The 22,337-nt window shown below is 48.2% G+C and overlaps 1 protein-coding gene across 10 annotated transcripts in view; it reads right to left on the bottom strand.

The window, feature by feature from the left end:
- Positions 1 to 22,337, bottom strand: part of LOC137426744 (E3 ubiquitin-protein ligase RNF130) — a 188,571-nt gene that overhangs the window by 11,855 nt on the left and 154,379 nt on the right. For all 10 annotated transcript variants that reach the window (XM_068115622.2, XM_078775077.1, XM_068115587.2 and 7 more), the window contains 2 exons: positions 20,607 to 20,746; positions 20,277 to 20,512 (listed from right to left, as the gene is read on the bottom strand). In XM_068115622.2, coding sequence (XP_067971723.2) covers positions 20,277 to 20,512; positions 20,607 to 20,746 — 376 coding nt within the window. The remainder of the gene's footprint in view (positions 1 to 20,276; positions 20,513 to 20,606; positions 20,747 to 22,337) is intronic.

A 22,337-nucleotide genomic window follows, 5' to 3' on the forward strand; every position in this document is an offset into this window, starting at 1 on the left:
CCCGTCGGAGCACATGTTCGATGGCGGCTAACCAAGCCGGAGTGAGGACGCGCACTCCCCATGCCGCCGCCATTGTTGTTGTTGCTGTTGTTGTTGCTGAACCGTGAGGAAGAGCTGCGGGGAGGTATTGGGAGGTCCTAAACTTCCTAACGGTGCCATACAATCACATTCTGGTGCAACGAAGAGTCAGAATTAATGGAAACGAGTCCTTAACTGACATAGACTAAGAATAACTAGCAAGATGTCCTATAGTTGTCTACGTGAGATGCGGTGGACCTGGATGCGACATTTAATGGGGGAAATAGGGGAAGGTCGGGTCTACAGAGTGTTGTTTACAGAAAATGGGACTAGGGAATGGGGGATTGGGGATAGTTGGGAAGTACTGAGGAAATAGGGGAATATTTACAAGCGGATATGGATGGATGTAAATCCCATATCTGCAACACTGCACCCTTCTCTACCTCGGGGCGTCCCGACCCGATAAATTTTTACCTACTTTAGTGTGGCACTCAGATGTAGTTCCCTCTACTATTAACTCAACCCTGAGTGCGACAGTTTTACAGATGTTCACAAATGAGTAAATATGTCCCCCTGCGACGTTGCACCCTTCTCCTAACAGAAACACACCCACAGGATAACCGAATCGCGGAAAGAATCCTCAAACTAAACATACAGCCGGTAGGGAGCATTATTTACAATTGACGCTACTTTATTTACAAGACTAACCCAGGACCTGTGATTGTTCTTTCTGGGGGGGAGACAGTCTGCTCTGCATCAATGCACCATTAAAGCACCCAAAAACGCACCAAAGCACCCTCAAGCACCAATCGGTGCAGTCACCATTGTTCATGAAAATAAAAACAACAACCCCTAACCCTGCAGGTGTCTCTTGCTCTTCGGCTCCCTCTGCTGGTTATTATTATTGTCTTCCAGTTGTTGTCTTTCTTTCATTTTCTTACTGGCGGCCTATTTGCAATAAAGTGTGCCCAATGTGTCCTTTTTATTTTCTTTTATTTATGGCCCACAGGGCCGACTACGTGTGCTTCACCTGTGTGGCATCGGTGCCCTGTGGCCAAGGTCCGCCAGCAAGATTTCGGGCCCTCATGGCCGGTTCCAGCAGAGGGGCCATGCCCCAACCCATGGGGTCCATCAGTGGTGCTCGGCCACAGGCATGTGGTCCATAATGTGGTGCATCGATGCAGACAGCTGGTTCTGAGAGTACCGGGCGCACAATGGCCGACTCACGCACGCTCCCCTCGGCACCCAATGGCGCACAGGTCATGTGGGAGACAAAAGGGGAAAGACAATGAGCGAGGGGTAAGGTCACAAGGGTACACATCAATAAGGCAATGCAAGGCGAAATGCGTACGGAGGGCGAAGTGAGAAAGCTCGTCCCTACCGTACGTCACCCCCCTGTCACCTACACTACCCTTGCCCTTACCCCATATCTATAGCGCATTTGCCCCACCTGTTTGTGAGGGATGACAGAGTTGCCATCCCACCACATCGGGCATCTCCCACTACCAATTTTGCTTGTCCAAATTCCAACCAATTCAAAAATTTTCCATTTACTGCCAATTCTACCCACTATTATAAATTTCGTATCAAATCACAACCATCATCATCACAGTCCGCTATATCCTAGCCTCGGTGCGTCATGACATCATTAAACTCGGTTCGTAAAGCCGAGCAATGAATTCGGGTGGTTTGGTCGCCTGCAGGTTGAATCCGTCCGGCTTTCGGTTTAAGGGAGGTGGTTTGGTTGGACCGAGGTTCCACGCACCATCTCGGCGCGGCACCTTGCGGTCCCGGGCCCGATGGCTCAATCTCCCCCAGTCGGAACCCCGTCCTCAGGAGGGGGCACCGTTCCGCTTCCTCCCACTCGCCCTTGAACCGGACCGGTCGCCTCGCCCGACAAAGCCCGGACTCGACCGTGCGGGGCGGGGCCAAGCCCGAATCGGCAACGACGCTTCGAAGAGAAGCGACGCAGCATCGACCCGCGCCGGGCCTCGCACCCAACAAAGCACCCCTCGCACCGAGTGCTCGCATCGGCTATCCGTCGCCCTAACCGCTAACCCGGTTACCGTCGATGCTTCACTTGCATACTCACACGCATACGCTACCCCTTTCACCCTCACAAAACCCGGCGTTCCAACGCCGTCCGTACATTCCACCAACGCTCTCCCTGTTACACACCACACCTCTCGCGCACACTCTTGCGCACACCTCTCCTCCGTTACGTCCTCCGTAACACTCACCATGGGCGTACACTCTGGCATCCACCCACTAACGCGCTCAGATGGGCTCTCCCACCCTCGCGCCATGACCCACTCAGGTGTGCTTCCTCGCACACCCTCAACCATTCCAAGCGTGCATTCTCGCACCCGCTCCACCACCAACTCACTCCTCGTGTCACTCTCACCCTCGCACGTACACTCCGTACACCCCGACGTGCATTCTCGCTCGCACTCGGTTTCACTCCCACACTTTATAACACACCCACTCGCCGACGCACACTTTTTCCTCCCACGCATGCCATTTCCACTCACACGGGACCCTCCACCAACGCCCGGGTGCCATATCGATCCCAATCGCGCGACAATTCTTTTGTCGCTAAACATCCATTTACAAAATCTCCCAGCACAATACACAGCACGTCTCACCTTCGGGGTTCTTCTTCCTCCCTGCACCAACACCTGCAAACTTCCATTCGGGTTAAGCACAGCATCGTGATGTGAGCAGGGACTTTGCACATTTTCCATTTCTCCCTGCAATTCCCGGGCTACCTCCGTCATCTCTTCAATTTTAATTCCCAGCACTGCTTTGTCTTTGTTCCCCTCGACGACCGTTGGCTTTAATAAAATTCCCTCTACCTCATCGGTCGCCGGCTTTTCCAAACCCCGTGTCGCGATTTCTACCCCCGTCATTGTACCCGTGCTTTCCTCCGCTTCGCTCAACCAGCGCTTTTCGACCCGCGTTACCTCCTCGTGCACCCCTGGGACCCTTTCGCCCACCATGCGATCCATGGTCTCCCCACATTTTTGCATGCGGTCACCCATTCTGTTGGTTATTGCTTCCATTTGGTTTCCCAATCCGTTCGTTATTGCTTCCATTTGGTTTCCCAATCCGTTCGTTATTGCTTCCATTTGGTTTCCCAATCCGTTCGTTATTGCTTCCATTTGGTTTCCCAATCCGTTCGTTATTGCTTCCATTTGGTTTCCCAATCCGTTCGTTATTGCTTCCATTTGGTTTCCCAATCCGTTCGTTATTGCTTCCATTTGGTTTAACAATCGCTCACTGTTCCTGTCCAAAAGGGCCTCCATTTCAGCCATAATTAATTGCATGTCTTCCACCGTTGGTACAAAGGGCGCGGCAAAATTTGGTGCCGCTACACCCACGTGCGCGAGGACGCCATTTTGTGCGTCTGATACTCCCTCAACCACACCTTCTTTACTCTCCTCCACCATTTTCCCCACTTCTTCCCTGGGGTCCTGGGTCGATTCTACCCCACTCTCCTCTACCGGAACCCAGCCGTCTTGATCTGCCATAGCGCGACTTTCAAAATTCGGGTTTTTATTTTTGTAAAACAAAATCAAATTTCGCCGTTAATAATTTTGAGCGCGTGAAGCGCGCTTCGGGTCCAATCCCACTTCCCGACACCAATTGTTACGGACACGACTTAAGATGTTGCTTGACCGAGCGGAATGGCCGCCATGTTCGCACAGTTTACCCGATTCTTCCCCAACTCACCCGATTCCACTCGAACGTTGGCCGAATCGCGCTACGCTAAATCAATGAAGGAAAGGACACAACGGCTGGGATAAATGAAACGACACAAGGGGGTACAGTTCTCAAGACCTCCGGAGGAGGATATAATTGGTGATGCAGAAAAGGGGTAGATTACAAGGTAAGAGGTAAAGCACAGAAAAGATGGGCACTTAGACACAGTCTTATCTTATCCCCGACAGACCACAGACAAATGGAACAAGACTGACTTACACAGGGATTGATGGCAGGGAAGGACAGGCAGTCGATAGCACAAGGTGCACCTTGGCTCAGGGACAGGATACAGCACGGTCCAGTAGATGCAGGGAGGTGTCACAGCGCTCGGTTGGTGGCGTCTCTCTTCCTTCAAGTCCAGCGTGCATCTGACGTCACCTCCCTCTTCCTGCGCATGCTCAGTGGGGAGTGACACGCCCTCGGCTCGTTGGCACCGCCCCAGATGGAATCGGTCCGCCGCTTCTATTGGGTGCGGGGGGTTACCGGGCTCCGCCCTTGACGAGGAGCTGACAGCGAGCCCCTACGTGGTAACCCCGTCGGAGCACATGTTCGATGGCGGCTAACCAAGCCGGAGTGAGGACCCGCACTCCCCGCGCCGCCGCCGTTGTTGTTGCTGTTGTTGTTGTTGTTGTTGTTGTTGCTGAACCGTGAGGAAGAGCTGCGGGGAGGTATTGGGAGGTCCTAAACTTCCTAACGGTGCCATACAATCACATTCTGGTGCAACGAAGAGTCAGAATTAATGGAAACGAGTCCTTAACTGACATAGACTAAGAATAACTAGCAAGATGTCCTATAGTTGTCTATGTGAGATGCGGTGGACCTGGATGCGACATTTAATGGGGGAAATAGGGGAAGGTCGGGTCTACAGAGTGTTGTTTACAGAAAATGGGACTAGGGAATGGGGGATTGGGGATAGTTGGGAAGTACTGAGGAAATAGGGGAATATTTACAAGCGGATATGGATGGATGTAAATCCCATATCCGCAACAATATATATACACGCTCCGGGATAATATGTATATATATTGCTGCCCGATAAACGGGCTTTTCAGAGTGCCTGAGTGTTTGGTTTGATTAAAGCAACTCGGATGAATTCCAGCTTTTTGTCGCGTCCATTCTTCCGATCGACGTGGGAGCCCCAGCTCCTTCAATACCATATATTTATTTATATATATGTATATATATATATATATATATATATATATATATATATATATATATATATATATATATATATATATATATACATATATATATACATATATATATATACATATATATATATACATATATATATATACATATATATATATACATATATATATATACATATATAATAATAATAATAATAATAATTCATTTATTTTGTATAGCGCTTTTCCAGAAGCCCAAAGGCGCTTTGACAGAGTGGAAAACATAATGCATAACAATACATGAAAACAACAATTGCAAAAAGACAAGAATCAAGAAAACAAACAGCAGCGATATACGGCATATATATAAGACAAGAATCAAAAAGACAAGACAAGAATCAATAGGGAAATATTTAAAGCAAAAGGAGGGAGAAGGAGAAGAGATAGTCAGGGGTTAAATGCTGTGGGTTGAATGTTGAATGCAGCGTTGAACAGGTGGGTCTTTAGTGATGTTTTGAATGTGGTGAGTGAGGAGGAGTCTCTGATGGTGTGAGGTAGTGAGTTCCAGAGGGTGGGAGCAGCGATGGAGAAGGCCCTGTCCCCCCAGGATCTGAATTTGGTCCGGATGGAGGGGGTCAGGAGGTTGGTACCAGCAGAGCGGAGGTTGCGGGTGGGAGTGTGTCTGGAGAGGAGGTCAGCCAGGTAGGATGGGGCCAGGTTATGGAGGGCTTTGTATGTCAAGAGGAGGATTTTGTACTGGATTCTCTGGGGGATGGGGAGCCAGTGAAGCTTGTAAAGGACGGGGGTGATGTGGTCACGGGTCCGGGAATGAGTGAGTAGACGGGCAGCGGAGTTCTGAATGTATTGGAGTTTATTGGTGATTTTTGAGGGTGAACCATAGAGGAGGCTATTGCAGTAGTCCAGACGGGAGGTGATGAAGGCGTGGATGAGGGTTTCTGCAGCCGTGGAGGAGAGGGATGAGCGGAGACGGGCAATGTTTTTCAGGTGAAAGAAGGCTGACTTTGTGATCTGTTTAGTGTATTTGTCGAAGGAAAGGGTTTGGTCAAAGATGACGCCAAGATTCCGGATGTGAGGGGAGGTGGATACTGGGATACCGTCGATGTTGAGGGCAAAGTTATGGGTGGATTTTGTGAGCGTTTTTGGGCCAATGATGATTATTTCAGATTTATCACAGTTAAGCTTGAGGAAGTTGATTTGAAGCCAGGATTTTATTTCAGTGATGCAGTTTGTCAGGATAGAGTGGGTGTCGGTGGAGACGGACTTGGTGGAGATGAAAAGCTGGATGTCATCGGCGAAGCAGTGGAATTGGAGACCATGACGGCGGATTAAGTGACCGAGCGGGGACAGGTAAAGGATGAAGAGGAGGGGGCCAAGAACTGAACCTTGGGGGACACCTTGGGGGAGGGGAGCAGTGGGGGATTTGCAGTTATTGATGGAGATGAACTGGCATCTGTCAGAGAGGTATGATTTAATCCAAGAGAGGGCAGTGCCGGTGACGTTAAAGGTGGATTCAAGTCGGGTGAGGAGGATAGTGTGATCGATGGTGTCAAAGGCAGCGCTGAGGTCGAGGAGGACGAGAATGTTGAGGTTGCCAGCGTCAGAGGAGAGGAGAAGGTCGTTGGTGATTTTGAGGAGAGCAGTTTCAGTACTGTGGTTGGAGCGGAATCCGGATTGGAATGTTTCATACAAGTTATTGGCAGAGAGATGATGTTTGAGTTGAGTGGCTACAGCGCGTTCCAAAACTTTTGACAGAAAGGGTAGGTTGGAGATGGGTCTGAAGTTGTTTAGGGTGTCAGGGTTTAGACCAGGTTTTTTTAGAATGGGGGTAACAGCAGCAATTTTGAGGGAAGGTGGGACGATGCCTGTAGACAGGGAGGAGTTTATTGTTGCAATGATAAGTGGAGAGAGAGCAGGGAGGGAGGCTTTGACAAAGCTGGAGGGGATGGGGTCAAGAGTGCAGGTGGCAGTTTTCATTCCTATGAGGAGTTCAGAGAGGTCAGTAGGAGAGATTGGGGAGAACCGAGACAGGGGATGGCAGGACAAGGGGGGGCAGGTGGTTGGAGGGGGAGCGGGTGCGGCGGTGGTCAAGCTGTTGTAGATGTTGTCAATTTTGCGTTGGAAGAAAGAGAGGAAGGAGATGCAGTTGTCTACTGTGAATGACTGGGTGGTGGTGTTCAGGGGGCGGAGGAGTTTGTTTATTGTCGAGAAGAGTGCTTTTGGGTTTCCGGAGCCAGAGTGGATAATTTGAGAGTAGTAGGCAGAGCGGTATATATATATGTATATATATATGTATATATATATACATATATATATACATATATATATACATATATATACATGTGTATATATATATATATATATATATATATATATATATATATATATATATATATATGGTATTGAAGGAGCTGGGGCTCCCACGTCGATCGGAAGAATGGACGCGACAAAAAGCTGGAATTCATCCGAGTTGCTTTAATCAAACCAAACACTCAGGCACTCTGAAAAGCCCGTTTATCGGGCAGCAATATATATACATATTATCCCGGAGCGTTTGCCCAGGAAAAGCGAGAGGGGGCGTGGCCCAGCGTCCTGGCAAGTTGAGGGCGAGCCTGCCTGGGCATGCCCGGGCGTCCCGACCGAGGCCTGGCAAGTTGAGCGCAGGCCTGCCCGGGCGTCCTGGACGAGCCCGGCATGGTGATCGCTCCGCGTCCTTGATAGGTGCAAGGCGATTGTGAAAACCCAGCGGTAGCCGCTACACACGTCCCCCCAGAATTGACTTGCACCGGCAGGGTCAATTTGAGGGGGGTCCTGATGACCCGGCCGAAGCGACCCCTGGTGGGTCGTGGGAGGGGGTCCGGTGTGGTGGTGGGCGGTCGAGTGGGGGGCACCGTGGACGGGGGGCGGCCTCGCCGCGGCGGAAGGGCCACCCGTGGTGGGTGGTCGACGTCCACGTGCGCCGGCTTGAGGCTGTCCACCGCAATCCGGTCCGACCTGCCGCCGATGTCGATGACGAACGACTTGTCGTCCCGTCGCAGCACCCGGAAGGGCCCGTCGTACGGCGGCCGGAGTGGCCCCCGATGTGCGTCGTGACGCACAAAAACATACTCCGCTGTGCGAAGTGCTGGGGGGACGTAGGACTGGGGGTCACCGTGGTGGGATGTTGGCATGGGGGCAAACCGTCGGGCGGCCTCCTGGAGGTCCGAGCGCTGGTGAGCTGCGGACCAGGGACTGGTAGCGTCGGGCACGAATTCGCCCGGGACGCGTAGCGCCTGGCCATAGATAAGCTCGGCGGTGGATGCCTGGAGGTCCTCCTTGGGGGCCGTGCGGAGGCCCAAAAGGACCCACGGCAGCCGGTCGGCCCAACCGCCGTCTTGAAGGCCGGCCATGAGCGCGGCCTTCATGGAGCGGTGGAATCGCTCGCACAACCCATTTGCTTGGGGGTGGTAGGCCGTAGTATGGTGGAGCTTGACCCCCAGGTTGCGGGCGACCGCGCCCCACAGCTCGGAGGTGAACTGTGGTCCGCGGTCTGACGAGATGTCCGCCGGTGCACCGAAGCGGGCGACCCAGGTGGCGATGAAAGCCTGCGCCACGTCGGCGGTGGTGGTGGAGACGAGGGGAACGGCCTCCGGCCACCTGGTGGTCCTGTCCACCATGGTGAGCAGGTGTGTGAACCCCCGTGACGGGGGGAGGGGGCCCACCAGATCCACGTTGACGTGGTCGAAACGTCGTTCGGGCACGGTGAAAGGTGCCAGCGGGGCCTGGCTGTGTCGGTGGACCTTGGCCCGTTGGCAGGCCGTGCAGGTGCTGGTCCAATCGCGGACGTCCCGACGAAGGCCGTGCCAGACGAATCGCGCCGACACCAGCTTCTGGGAAGCTTTCCGGCCCAGGTGGGAAAGGCCGTGGAGGGAGGCGAAGATGCGGCGTTGCCAGGTGACGGGCACGATGGGGCGAGGCTGGCCTTGGGAGACGTCGCAGAGCAGGACAGTGTCCGCGAAGGGGATGTCGGCCAGGCGGAGGCCCGTGTCCGCCGCCCGGAGGGCTTGCACCGTGGTGTCGGTGGTTTGGTCCGCCGCCATAAGCGCAAAGTCCATGCCCAGGTGGACCGCGTTCGCGCTGGCCCGGGAAAGACAGTCGGCCACGGTGTTGTTTTTGCTGGCGACGTGCCGGATGTCCGTGGTAAACTCCGACACGGCGGAGAGGTGGCACTGTTGGCGGGCCGACCACGGCTCCGTGACCTTGGCCATGGCATAAACCAACGGCTTGTGGTCGACGAACGCCGTGAAAGGTCGGCCCTCCAGGAGGTGGCGGAAATGGCGGACGGCCAGGTGTAGGCCGAGGAGCTCCCGGTCAAACGTGCTGTATTTGAGCTCGTTCGGCCGGAGCTGCCGGCTGAAAAAAGCGAGTGGCTGCCAAACCCCGTTCACCCATTGCTCATGTACGGCGCCCACCGCGTAGTCGGAGGCATCCGTGGTGAGGGTGATGGGAGCGTTGAGCACCGGGTGAGCGAGCAGTGTTGCGTCGGCGAGGGCCCGCTTTGAGCTTTGGAAGGCCGCGTCCATTGCTGCGGACCAGGCGATGTCGTGCTTGGCCGGCTTGCCCCGGAGGGCTTCGTAGAGGGGCCGCATGAGTTGAGCAGCGCGGGGCACGAAGCGGTGATAAAAATTCACCATTCCCAGGAATTCCTACAGGGCCTTTATGGTGCGGGGACGCGGGAACGTGGTGATGGCCTCGACCTTGGTTGGCAGCGGCACGGCCCCGTTCTTGGTGATGTGGTGGCCCAAAAAATCAACGGCCGTCGTGCCGAAGTGGCATTTTGCCGGGTTGACGATGAGGCCGTGCTCGCTGAGGCGCCCGAACAGTGTTCGGAGGTGGAGGAGGTGCTCGGCCCGGGACGTGCTGGCGACGAGGATGTCGTCCAGGTAAACGAAAAGGAACGGCAGGTCACGCAGCACGCCGTCCATCAAGCGCTGGAACGCCTGAGCCGCGTTCTTGAGACCAAACGGCATCCGCAAGAATTCGAATAAGCCGAACGGCATGATGACTGCCGTTTTAGGGACGTCGGCCGCCCTGACAGGTACCTGGTGATATCCCCGTATGAGATCAATTTTCTAAAAAATGACCCGTCCCGCCAGACGGGCGGAGAAGTCTTGGATGTCGGGATCGGGTACCTGTCGGGGGTGGTAGCGTCATTGAGACGGCGGTAGTCGCCACACGGGCGCCATCCACCCCCCGGCTTTGGCACGATGTGCAGTGGCGAGGCCCACGCGCTATCGGAGCGCCGCACGATGCCGAGGTGCTCCAACGCGTCGAATTCGGCCTTCGCCACGGCGAGCTTGGCTGGGTCGAGGCGGCGGGCCCTGGCGTAGACCGGCGGGCCCGTGGTTGGTATGTGGTGCTCGATCCCATGCCGTACTGCGACGGCCGAAAACGTCGGCCGCGTGAGGGCCGGGAACTCCGTGAGCAGGCGAGCAAACTGGTTCGCCGCCGGGACGGTGCATGCCAGCTCGGTCGGCGCGGAGCTGCTCAATGTGCATACCAGGGAGCTGAAGGTTTCGGCGTTGATTAAACGACGCCGTTGGACGTCCACCAGCAGTCCGTGTGCGCAGAGGAAGTCGGCGCCTAGCAGAGCCATGGGCACGTTTGCGGTTACAAACGTCCAAGCAAAGCGTTGGCCGCCGAAGCAGAGGGTGACGTTGCGCGGGCCGAAGGTGCGGATGGTCGATCCGTTGGCCGCAACCAAGGAGGGGCCGCAAACCGCGGATTGCCTGTCCTGTTCAGAGGCGGGTATGACGCTCAGTTGGGCGCCGGTGTCGCACAGGAAGCGCCGTCCGGACGCTTTATCCGTGATGAACAGTAAGTTGCCCGTGTGGCCGGCGCTCATGGCTGGTAATGAACGCCGGCCCGGCCGTTTCCCGGCCTGCTGAGGGTGCACGGGGGTCGGCATGTCCGGGCCTTCTGTCCGAACCTGGCATGATAGTAACACCACGCTTGGTCAGGTGGAGGCCCCGGTCGTCATGCTGGAGGTGGTCGGCTCGGTGTAGCGGCCGCCAATTGCGTCGGCAGTTCGGTCGTCGACCGTGCCGGGTGCTCGGGCGCCATGGGTGTTGCGTCGGACGGCGGTGGGTCCCATGTCGCCGCTGCGATGCGCTGTCCTGCGGCGGAGATCTTGTCGGCTTCTCTGGCAAGGGCCCGGGGATCTGTGATCGTCGTGCTTGCCAGGGCGAGGCGTACCGGTTTAGGCAGCTGACGGAGGAACAGCTCCCGGAACAGGAATGCCGGAGAGTGCTCGCCGAGCAGTGAAAGCATGTAGTCCATTCGCTCGGAAGGGCGCGTGTCGCCGAGCTCGGGCAGGTCGAGCAGGCGCCGTGCGCGTTCCGCCGATGGGAGGGCGAAAGCGTCGAGGAGAAGCTTCTTAATCGCGCCGTATTTGTCAGCGGCTGGCGGGCTCTCGAGGAGGCTCAGGGCGCGGGCCGCGGTGGCCGAACCGAGCGCTGCTACCACATGGTGGAAGCGGGTGTCGTCGGCCGTGATGCCTCGCAGGGCGAACAGGGAATCCGCCTGTGCGAACCAAACCGCCGCGTGAGCCTCCCAGAAGGTAGGCAGTTTAAGGGCGACTGCCGTGTCCATGTCGGTAGGTCACCAATGAAGGAGCTGGGGCTCCCACGTCGATCGGAAGAATGGACGCGACAAAAAGCTGGAATTCATCCGAGTTGCTTTAATCAAACCAAACACTCAGGCACTCTGAAAAGCCCGTTTATCGGGCAGCAATATATATACATATTATCCCGGAGCGTTTGCCCAGGAAAAGCGAGAGGGGGCGTGGCCCAGCGTCCTGGCTGCGGCCTGGCAAGTTGAGGGCGAGCCTGCGCGGGCCTGCCCGGGCGTCCTGGACGAGCCCGGCATGGTGATCGCTCCGCGTCCTTGATAGGTGCAAGGCGATTGTGAAAACCCAGCGGTAGCCGCTACAGTATAGCACCACTCGGGTTGTAAGAGTGTGTGATCAGTCACACTAAAATACGCCAGCATGATTTAAAACACTTACCATCGGAGTGGTGTTAAAAAGTGTTAAACTCCGAAATTATCCCATCTGTAAGGATCGGTGCTAGTTTAATGCCACGAATCTATTATAAATGGATAAGGTGTAGGTGTGTGTGTGTGTGTGTGTGTGTGTGTGTGTGTGTGTGTGTGTGTGTGTGTGTGTGTGTGTGTGTGTGTGTGTGTGTGGGGCATGTTTTTGTGTGTGTGTGTGTGTGTGTGTGGCATGTTTTTGTGCAGTTCTACTGGAGCTTTTTGATATCGAATGTGATACATCCAAATGCTCGATATGATCTCCCGAGTTGATTAGGCCAATTAACTACAACGAAACCTTAATAATCCCCGTGTTTTAAACGCGCGCCAAGTTAACGCCCCCAAACATATCTGGGTTTGGTGAAAGGTAAGCTCATGCTCAAGCACTACAGCAGGTAGGTATGCTACAAGGTCGTGAAGACCAATGAAAATTTGGTGAAATGAAGACCCAACGGGCCGAACTAGTTTAGATAAAAGGTAAATAGTTAGTTTAGAGCTAGTTTAGATAAAAGGTGAAGAATGCATGTACTTGGCGAGTCAACTTCCAATGGAAAGTAGAACATAACAGAAAATTCCTCTTGTAAATACAATTACAAAAAGGTTTTACGAAGACTTTCTTGACGATCCAATTATAGTGATCAAAAAGTCCCAAACTCAAACATGGTGAACGAGAAAAGTTCACCTTTGGAAACTTCTAATAATACAAGCCTTCACTTGCTGTGGTGGTTCATGAATTACCTTCCTTAGTAAACAAATGTTGTTCTAACCACAAGACCACTTCATTTACAAAATAAACAATTTGAGGTTATTTCCAGTATAAACAGAAAATAAAGATGTTTTGCCTGTTCCTATTAGGTGACCTTTACACAAGTGATCAAAGCAGTAATCCTTACTTACCTTACTTCAAGAGACGTTTGCAACAAACATCAGAAATAACAGCTTTATGAAAATTTTATCGCCTATCTTATTTTTATTCATACAAGTATCACTTGCATATCATATGATTCGGGGAAGCCGACTTGAATGAAGTTGATTTTGATGAATTTATTTATGAGATAATCTATATCTGCATGTATGCTCTAGGTAATCAAGAACTAGAACTCGGTATCGCATACTCTTGGTAATCTAGATAATCAAGAACAGGTCATATTGCACATTTTAAGGAGAAAAACACAAGGAAGATAAAAAGAAAATCACGAAAAATGAAGGAAGGTGGAAGATGAGGGTTTAAGAAAAAAAAAATGGAAGACGATGCTGGAAAGATGGAAGTTAATGGAAAGGGAAGAGGTAGAACCACCTTTAGAGACCATTTTTCCCCGCAGGGCGGGGGTTGGCCTTTTTTGGGCACCGTGTCCCCTTTCTGAAGAAATGTTTTATGGCCGGATGCCCTTCCTGCCACCAACCCTGTTAGTCACCCCTTGCGACACACAGGGAATTACCAGTGAACTGGTACTCAATTTGCCGACCTCGGAAGGATGACAGACTGAGTCGACCACCCTGGCGTTAATTCAGCGATCGACCGGGATTCAAACCCAGGATCCTAGGATCCCAAGCCGGCACCCTAACCACTAAGCCAACACCAAGGTAAAAGGAAGAGGTAGATGGGACTAAAACCATTAATTTAGCCACAAAAGAAAGCTTCCTCAAATGTAATCTGAGAACTGAAGAATGCATGCAGTGGATGGAAGTTTATCACAACTTCCCAACTTTGGAAAAAGCTACATGGGTGTATAGCGCACCATCAAATGTAGGAAAACAATGTACCTCAAACTTTTGAGGATTCAACCAGAATTTTCAACCATGATGAGGAAAAGTCGTTAGAGAGAAGTAGTCGCGTCTGCATGCACCAAGGCAACACAAATACTGATTCTCAGCCAGCTTGAAATGGTGCAGAATGAAAATACAAGCAAGTGGGCCTATAACAAAGGATCATTATTTTTCCACAAACGTGGAGGGGGTGCAATGGAGCAGAGGGAGAGGGGAAACGGAGTAGGGTTGTGGGGGAGACGGAGCAGAGGGGGGTGGGGAACGGAACAAAGGGGGGGGGGGGGATGGAGTAGAGGCCAGGGAATGGAGCAGTTGTGAACAACAGAGTAGGGGTGTGGACAACGGACCAGGAGGTGGACAACGGAGCAGGTGGGAAGGGGGGGGGGGGAGGGGGTACAATGGAGGAAATAAGTGTGGGAGTGAGCCTGGGGATAAAGTCATTTGATTAAAAAAATTAAAACTAGTGTGGATTGGCTCACAACGCCCACCTCACCACATGTCACTGCTGGGGCACATGCTTGTTATCCTCGCCAGAGGAAAGGGTATTACATTTCAGTCCATTTGTTTGTCTGTTTGTCTGTCTGTCTGTCTGTCTGCTTGTTCGCACAGAATAAATGATTTTCTCTGCAAATGTTGGTCCGATTGACAGGAAATTTTCACCATATAATTTTTACCATATATATAAAAATAAGCCTCCTCCTGTATAATTTTTTCATGATAATTATGACACCAATAGGTCATGTGGTACAGGCGCCATCTTGTAAAAACCGAAAAACTTTGCACCTCTATATCTCCGAAAGCGCTGCATATGGTCACTCAGAAACAAATTCTCAGACCTCAGAAACAAATGAGACATGGCTCATTGTAAAGAACTTTCCATGGGGAATAACATAGGTTAATGATGATGTCATAGGTGCCTCCTTTATGACGTCATAATTCGACAAGTACAAAACTTCATCTGATAAAGATGAAATTTCTTGATTGTCATCTATGGGTAAATTGGTGGAGAAAAAAACAGAATGATGGTATCATCGGTCACGTGGTACGGCCGCCATATTTGTTTTTACAGAAAAGCCTTGAAAACCACCAAAACACGTCCTGGTGAGGGTCTGCAATCTCTGATTGCTCTTTCTTGTTTTAATTTAGGATCTGACCATGCCTCACCATTCTAAATTGCTTATAATAAAATTTACTTCCATAATGGAACCCCTTGGGGAGGGAAGATATTATTTTGTAATAACATTGGCATTATGCTATTATCATTGGCGTTATTACTTTTGTCATTAGAAGTGGCCTTGGGAAAACACCCAAGGGAGCAGCAGGAAGGGTCGCTATTAACCCTTGTGGGATATATATAGGTTACAGGTTTATAACTATATTTTTTAACCTCTGGTAAAGGTTTTCCACGAAACACCACGATATGCTATTTATAAACATTTTTTGATTTTTTTTTGGAGAAATGTGGATGACTGTTTATTTAAACTTGTTAAATTTTGTTTTGTCGACCTTACTTGAAATTGTAATACACCAAAAATGTTTTGCTCATTAATTTTATTATTTTTGTGCTTTATTTGGCAAACACTTGCGATGAGGAATTAAAAATTAAATACTATTTTGGATTTATAAACATTAACATGGCATATGTCCAAGGAGGAAGCACCCCATGGGGAGAGCGGATATTATTAATACTAATATTGCTTTGTAATGACATTAATATTAGGCTGTTATAATAAGTGTTGGTGTTGATGTTGTATAGCTCTGGACAGTTCTCTTGAACAAGCCCACGGCACGGAGACAGCCAATCAATCTCACAGGAGTGACCCAGAGATCCCCCACATCCAGGATGGTGTACCCCTGTCTTCACAAAGGCAGGGCCACAACAGAGTTAGAGAGATGGAGAGATGGAGAGAGAGAGAGAGATGGAGATATATATATATATGTATATATATATATATATATACATATATATATATATATATATATATATATATATATATATATATATATATATATATATATATATATATATATATATATATAGATATATATATATATATATATATGCATATATATATACATATACATATACATATATATATACATATACATATATATATACATACATATATATATACATATACATATACATATACATATACATATATATATACATATACATATATATATACATATATATATACATATACATATATATATACATATATATATACATATATATATATATATATTAGGGTGGTGCTCAAAATAATTTTTTTCAAATATTTACTGGGACATGGCTTTATGTTGTTCCTTTTGTTCCAAAATGAAAAGACACCAAATATGAAAGCAATCTGATTTTATTTAGGGGTGCCACATCAGCCTTCAAACTAAAGGTGTCTACAAAACTTTTCTATATATGGATCGAAAGCAAAACCAGAAGTTTGTTTTATGAAAATCCACCCTCCACTCACTTTCTTTGTATTCTAGCAAACACAAGTTACAATAGCTGCACAAATAGCACTATATTGCTATGAAAACTCAAATTCAATGATAACAATCCAAATGTTCAGTTCATAAAATGAAGAGACACCATATCACATAATATTAAAAAACCCAAATATAATGAGAAATGTAACTCCTATTTCTGGGCCTGTTTCACCACTGTTGCCTTCCTGGCATCGGGGTACATCTTCCTGTGAGCAGCAACAACTTGGAGCAGAGCTTGCTTTTGCTCTTCATCCTTTGTAAGGAGCTTATTGTAGTCTTGTATCAATGCGACACCCCTTTCTGCCCTGTCGTTCACCACGACTAAGCCACTGGCGGCTTTCTTTGCTTCCTGAAAGCTGGTTTCTTGCTCCCATGAACCAGGATCCTTATCCATCCAATCAGTTGGGGTCCCTAGGATGCTGAAGAAATGCTTGGTGTGTTTTGTTATGAGGCCAGCGATTGACAGGGCGGTTCCTCGTTTGATAGCTGGTCTCTTTGGAGAGGGGTTTTCACCGTCATTTTTCAATGCTTCAAATCATATTGATCTTGCTTTCTTTGTCAATTCTGGTGTCAAAGAATGCAAATGCCACTAGTACTGGGCTCATGTACCACGTGTGGCGGCCAAGTGCCTTCAAGGCTGCCTGAGCCATCTTCTGATTGATTTGTTCAAACTTTTCCAACTTCTTGAAGAGGTTAATGTCATTCAGGGGAGCCTCAATAGCTTGTGGAGCCCGAAACCAAGCCTGTACATACACAAGGCAGACAAAAATGTTGAAGGCTCGGAGTTCTCTCGCCTCTCGAAGTGTCAAGTGGAACTCTGACCGAAACATGAACACCTGTAGTGAATATAGTGCTTTTGCCATCCATCTGGCTCTGTGCATTGCTCCTGGAGCCATGATCCGGATTCCACGAGGTGGGATTCCTCCCATGTAGATGACAGTCAGTTCTAGGAGTTCACGATAATCATCTCGTGGCTGCTGATCTTTCAAACACACAAGAGCAAATTCCAGAGCTTCATCCATCATGTCATTGTTCTGTGCAAACTCAGCTGCCGTATCAGGATCTGTGAATCCATTTTTTGGTTGGTGATGGGCAATGGACGGACACTCCGCCTGAAACCGCTTAAAAAGCTGGATGTCAGGGCCTGATGAAGGACCGAAAAGAGTGGTGAAAACATCTCCCAGAATGATTTCGTGCGCATGATGGCGGCAAGCCAAATGAATTAGTTCAGTCTGTAGCTTCTTTTCAATGAGGACAGCAGCCCCTCCACGAACACCTGAATTGCTGGCCGTTGTGTCAAAAGACAAAGCCTTCACCTTGCCCACAAGGTTCCAGCTCTTCAGTGTGTCCACTACAGCGGTTGCCATAGCTTCTCCTCCCCCGTCAGGTAACTTGGGAACATTCAACAGCTGCTCCATTCCATGGTACTGGTTGGACACAAGGATTGGAAGACGATCCACCTTCACATGCACAAAATCTCCAGTGACATCGGGAAGAAGCTTTCCATCCCAATGGACCACTAAAGGACCCTGCACATTATGATGAAATGCTTCTTTTATTTCGTCCATGGTTTTGCATCGATGCATCATGCGATTCCGCCGCACTGTCCATCGGTTCAGTGCCAGCTCTGCAGGATCCCATCCTACTGCTCTACAAATGGATGCCAAGTTGTGGACAGCCATTCGGTCACTTGTTTTCGTACGATCCAAAGAAGCTGCGACTTCAGGAGTGACAATGTTGATAGGCCTTCTTTTCTTGGGACGAGATATCCCACCATCAGATGATGAAGAACCAGCCTGTGCCGTGGTCTCAGAGTCAGAGTCTGAGTCTGTGACTTCCATAGCAGTAGCACCCTTCATGACCATTTCCTGTCTCTTATTTTCCTTCTCTGCCTTAGTCTTCTCCTTTTCTTCCCTTTCTTTCTTTCGCTTCGTTTTTGCTTCCAACACAGTGTCTACAGATCCCATTGAAGCCTTCCTCTCTGAGAATTGATCGTGAAGAAACTTCCTGTCCTCGGGGTTGGTGATTATGGCCTCCGAATCTGCATGCCTAAGATCAAACGTCTTCTCCAAGGAGGCCTTGAAGGATGCTTCCTTTTTCTCTTGGGTCACACCACCCCGCTTTGCACCTTTTTGGAGGCTCCTCCATTCTTCATATAGCCTCTCCAAACGATGGATGCAGTGCTGCTTCGTCGTTGTAGGTAGGTGAGCTTTTTCCCAGAACTTCACAACCTCTTCAATGGTGAGGGTTGCACTCTCCCGGGCAGTGCGATTCTCCTTCTTCAGGTGATGGAAAAACAGGACAAGAGATTGATGCACAGTCGGGAGCTTGGCACCTTTGATGACATCTCCAGAAGTGGACCCAATGAGATACACATTATCCTGAGCCCGAGTTTTCAATGAAACACTGGTACTAGCACATGCCATATCTGCACAATACGCAAGAATGTGGGTAAAATCCTGTTAATTCTTACTCCACAGGGTCACTCTCTACAAAAGAGCCACAGTCAATAAGTTAGGCCTACATATTACACACTAAAAAAGCGTACCCCTGACCCCGGGAACCTGTACAAAACATGCATGAAAATTGCCCAGATAGTGATCATAGGAAGTCTCAAAACTGTATGTATAATATATTGTATATAACTATATATATAATGTATAATGTGTATTTATGTATATTTATTATTTAATGTATATTTTATGTATAAATTTAATGTATATTTAATTATAATGTATATATATTGTATAACTATATATTTATTTATTATATTTAAATTTTAATATATTATATTTATTTTTAATATATTATTTAATGTATTATATTTGTGTATATTTGTATAATTGTCTATCGTATAATTGTATATATAATGTATAATATAATATATATTATTATTATTTAATGTATATTTACTATATATTTATTTTTAATATTATATTTAATGTATATATATAATTATGTATTTATTTTGTGTATATACAGCCCAAAAAATGGGAATTCCTATTTTTGCATGGGGGAAAATTCATCACTGATGTGGCACCCCTAAATATTATTGGATTCCATTCAAATTTGGTGTGGTGTCCTTTGACACCAAAAGGTACAAAACTAGACCATGTCCCAGAGAAAATCTGCATTTTGATTTTTTGAAGCCCACCCTAATATATATATATATATATATATATATATATATATATATATATATATATATATATAAAAGAAGCGACAGACAAGAGGGAAAGGGCCATTCCATGAGGACCGATCGGCACTCTGACTGTGACCATGCTGCCCTGACGAATCTGGGCACCAGGGAAGAATGGGGAAGATTTGGCCCCTGGCTTACGTTGGTGGGGTACTAATAATTGCTTATCATGAGTGTTGTCATTACTTTTGTTATTAAAAGCCACTTTGGAAAAACGCCACGATTAGCTATTTTAATAAGGCTGTACACATCAACACGCAACCCCTTTGGCGGGGATAAAAAGAAATCTCTTGGGTAGGGGGAGGGAGTTAAATCGCTACAACCCCCATCGTGTGACCATTGGTCTCCCTGTAAAGTTTGGTTGCAATTGGATAATTGACGACCGAATGTATTGCGTATTTTCGTATGACGATAAGAAAAGGAAGAGAAGGAAGGTCGATAGAAAATGGAGCACATGGTAATGGAGAAGAGGAGAGTGAATGGAATAAGTTTGGGAGGCAATAGGAAGATTGGCAGAGAAGGTGCATGGAGCGCAGAGAGGAGCTAAGGGGAAGGGATCAATATTCCACCACATTTGTGTGCATAATTAATAAATGTCGCAGAAAGCTTACCTTCCCTAACACCAACACATTTAAACTAATGTTGCTGTCCTTGTATGGCTACAAATCAAATACAAATCAGACTATGAAAAAAGGTGTTCGGATAATTCTTATGCTATAGGTTTTTTTTATGGAAACAGCACACACCACACACACCACACACACCACACACACGTAGTAACACAGTACAGTTGATAATATCGATTATGAATGTAAACTTACATTCTGCCGGAATGAAGCACCCCTCCTCCAATACCGTCTGCCGTAGTAGACAAGGAACCAAGACAGGGATACTATAATCATTATGGTGGATAATGTAAAGAAAAATATTGACACTACGTTAAAGGGGTTCATTTGTGTACGTGAGGCAGCTTTTCGAATTATTCTTGCCTTCACAAACGAATTTATATTGTTAGGAAAGTTTGACACACCAACCACAATTATGTGTGAATGTTGACCTGCAAGACAACAACAAATGATTTAGAAAATAATTAGTTGCGTTTTTAAATTTAGACATTTAAAGTAAACATTCAATAAAACACTCATACAAACCTGGTCTTATGAGTTTGTAGGCGTCCACTAAAAGAAAAATTGCAGCTTCGATACTCTTTTCCTTTTCCAATATCACATCGAAGGTGCAGTTTGGAAGGTTGTCCACCAAAAGCACCGTAAAATTATGAGCTGCAGAGTCACTTTATTGGAAAAAAGGGTCGGGGAAAGAAAAAAAAACGTTCATCTCACTGGGCTTCAGAAAGAATGGTAGATCCTTAGGATCGTCCAGTATGTATCAGACTCAAAAGTTCCACAAATAGGAAACACAAAATGAACAAATAAAATTTCCGACATTACACATAGGAGTGTGCAGATCAATAAAGTGGTTGTAAAAGCTGATAAATTATTACCACTACCTCCGAAAATGGACGGAGATTATGTTTTCACAACTGTTTGTTTGTCTGTGATATCTCAAAAAGTTATGGACAGATTTGGACGAAACTTGGTGGACAGGTTAGGGGTGCCACCTGGACGAATTGTTTCCATTTTCATGAAGATCTTCAAAACAGCTGTTCAGCACCATCTCAGACCGTCCTGAATCCAAAATCAGGATCGTTTCCACCCTCATTAACCTCCCCACACCCCATCCCACCCCAATCCCCCCTTCCAAATCTCCAGTTTTCCCTCCTGAGAGTTCCCTTCTGTGTCCATCTTGTCCACTCCATGCATCCTTTTTTGCCCCCCATTCCTCCCCACACCCATTGTTTGCCTGCCTCCCTCTGTGTAGGCCTTCAGCTCTGCTGTTAGTGTGGCTCCCCCGCCCCCAACCCCCAGCCCTCTCAAGCTGCTGCTCCTTTTGTCCTGTTGCATCCTGATCCATTCAGTGTACTAGTACAAGCTCTTCCAGGAGCCTCGACTATGTATACAAAAACAGCACCTGGATCTGAATATGAGTATTTTTCTTTTCTTAAGTGATTCTTCACCATTGAGAGATGGACCGGAAATTATATTTAACATGATATTTCAAAAAGGTTGTGGATGAATTATGATAAAACTTGGAGGACTAGTTGGGTAGGTGACAAGAACAAGCCAATTTGATGTTGATTCAGGTCCAAATCCAGATCCGGCCTATCAGTGGGATACAAAACGTAAACTGTTCAGCTTGGCGGAGGTATGCTCCCTACCGAGTGCCGTTATAGTTTACGCAATGATATTCATTGCTTATACATTAAATGAAAGCAAGAGGTGCCTGGACAATGGCAAAAATTGTCGGTACTACACAATTGCAACACCACCTCAGCCCAAGCTAAAAGAAAGCCCCAAATACAACAGTTAAACAACAGGGACTTTAAAGGCCATTTTCCCTGCTAGAGTGGGGGTTAGCCTTGCGGGCCCCATGACGATCTTCTCCATTTTGCTCTATTTTCTACATCTCCCCTTGTTAACCCCTTTGCCCGCATTTCTTCTTCCACCACCTTCAGCCAAGTCTTTCTCAGTCTTCCCCATCCTCTACTTCCTTCTACATTCATTTCCATTACTCTTCTCAACCAGTCACTTTCATCCTTCCTCAACACATGACCAAACCATCTCAACCTGTTCCTCTTCACAGCATCAATCACAGGCTCTATTCCCATCATCTTTCACAAGTCATCATTTGTCTTCCTCTCTCTCAACAATACTCCACACATCCACCAAACCATTCGCATTTCCACCCTTTCCAGCCTTCGTTGCTGCTCTACGTTCATTACCCATGTCTCGCTCCCATAAATCATAACACTTCTCACATGCAGC

This window comes from Myxine glutinosa, chromosome 1, assembly GCF_964187855.1.
Source record: "Myxine glutinosa chromosome 1, kmMyxGlut1.1, whole genome shotgun sequence".
Lineage (NCBI taxonomy): Eukaryota > Metazoa > Chordata > Myxini > Myxiniformes > Myxinidae > Myxine > Myxine glutinosa.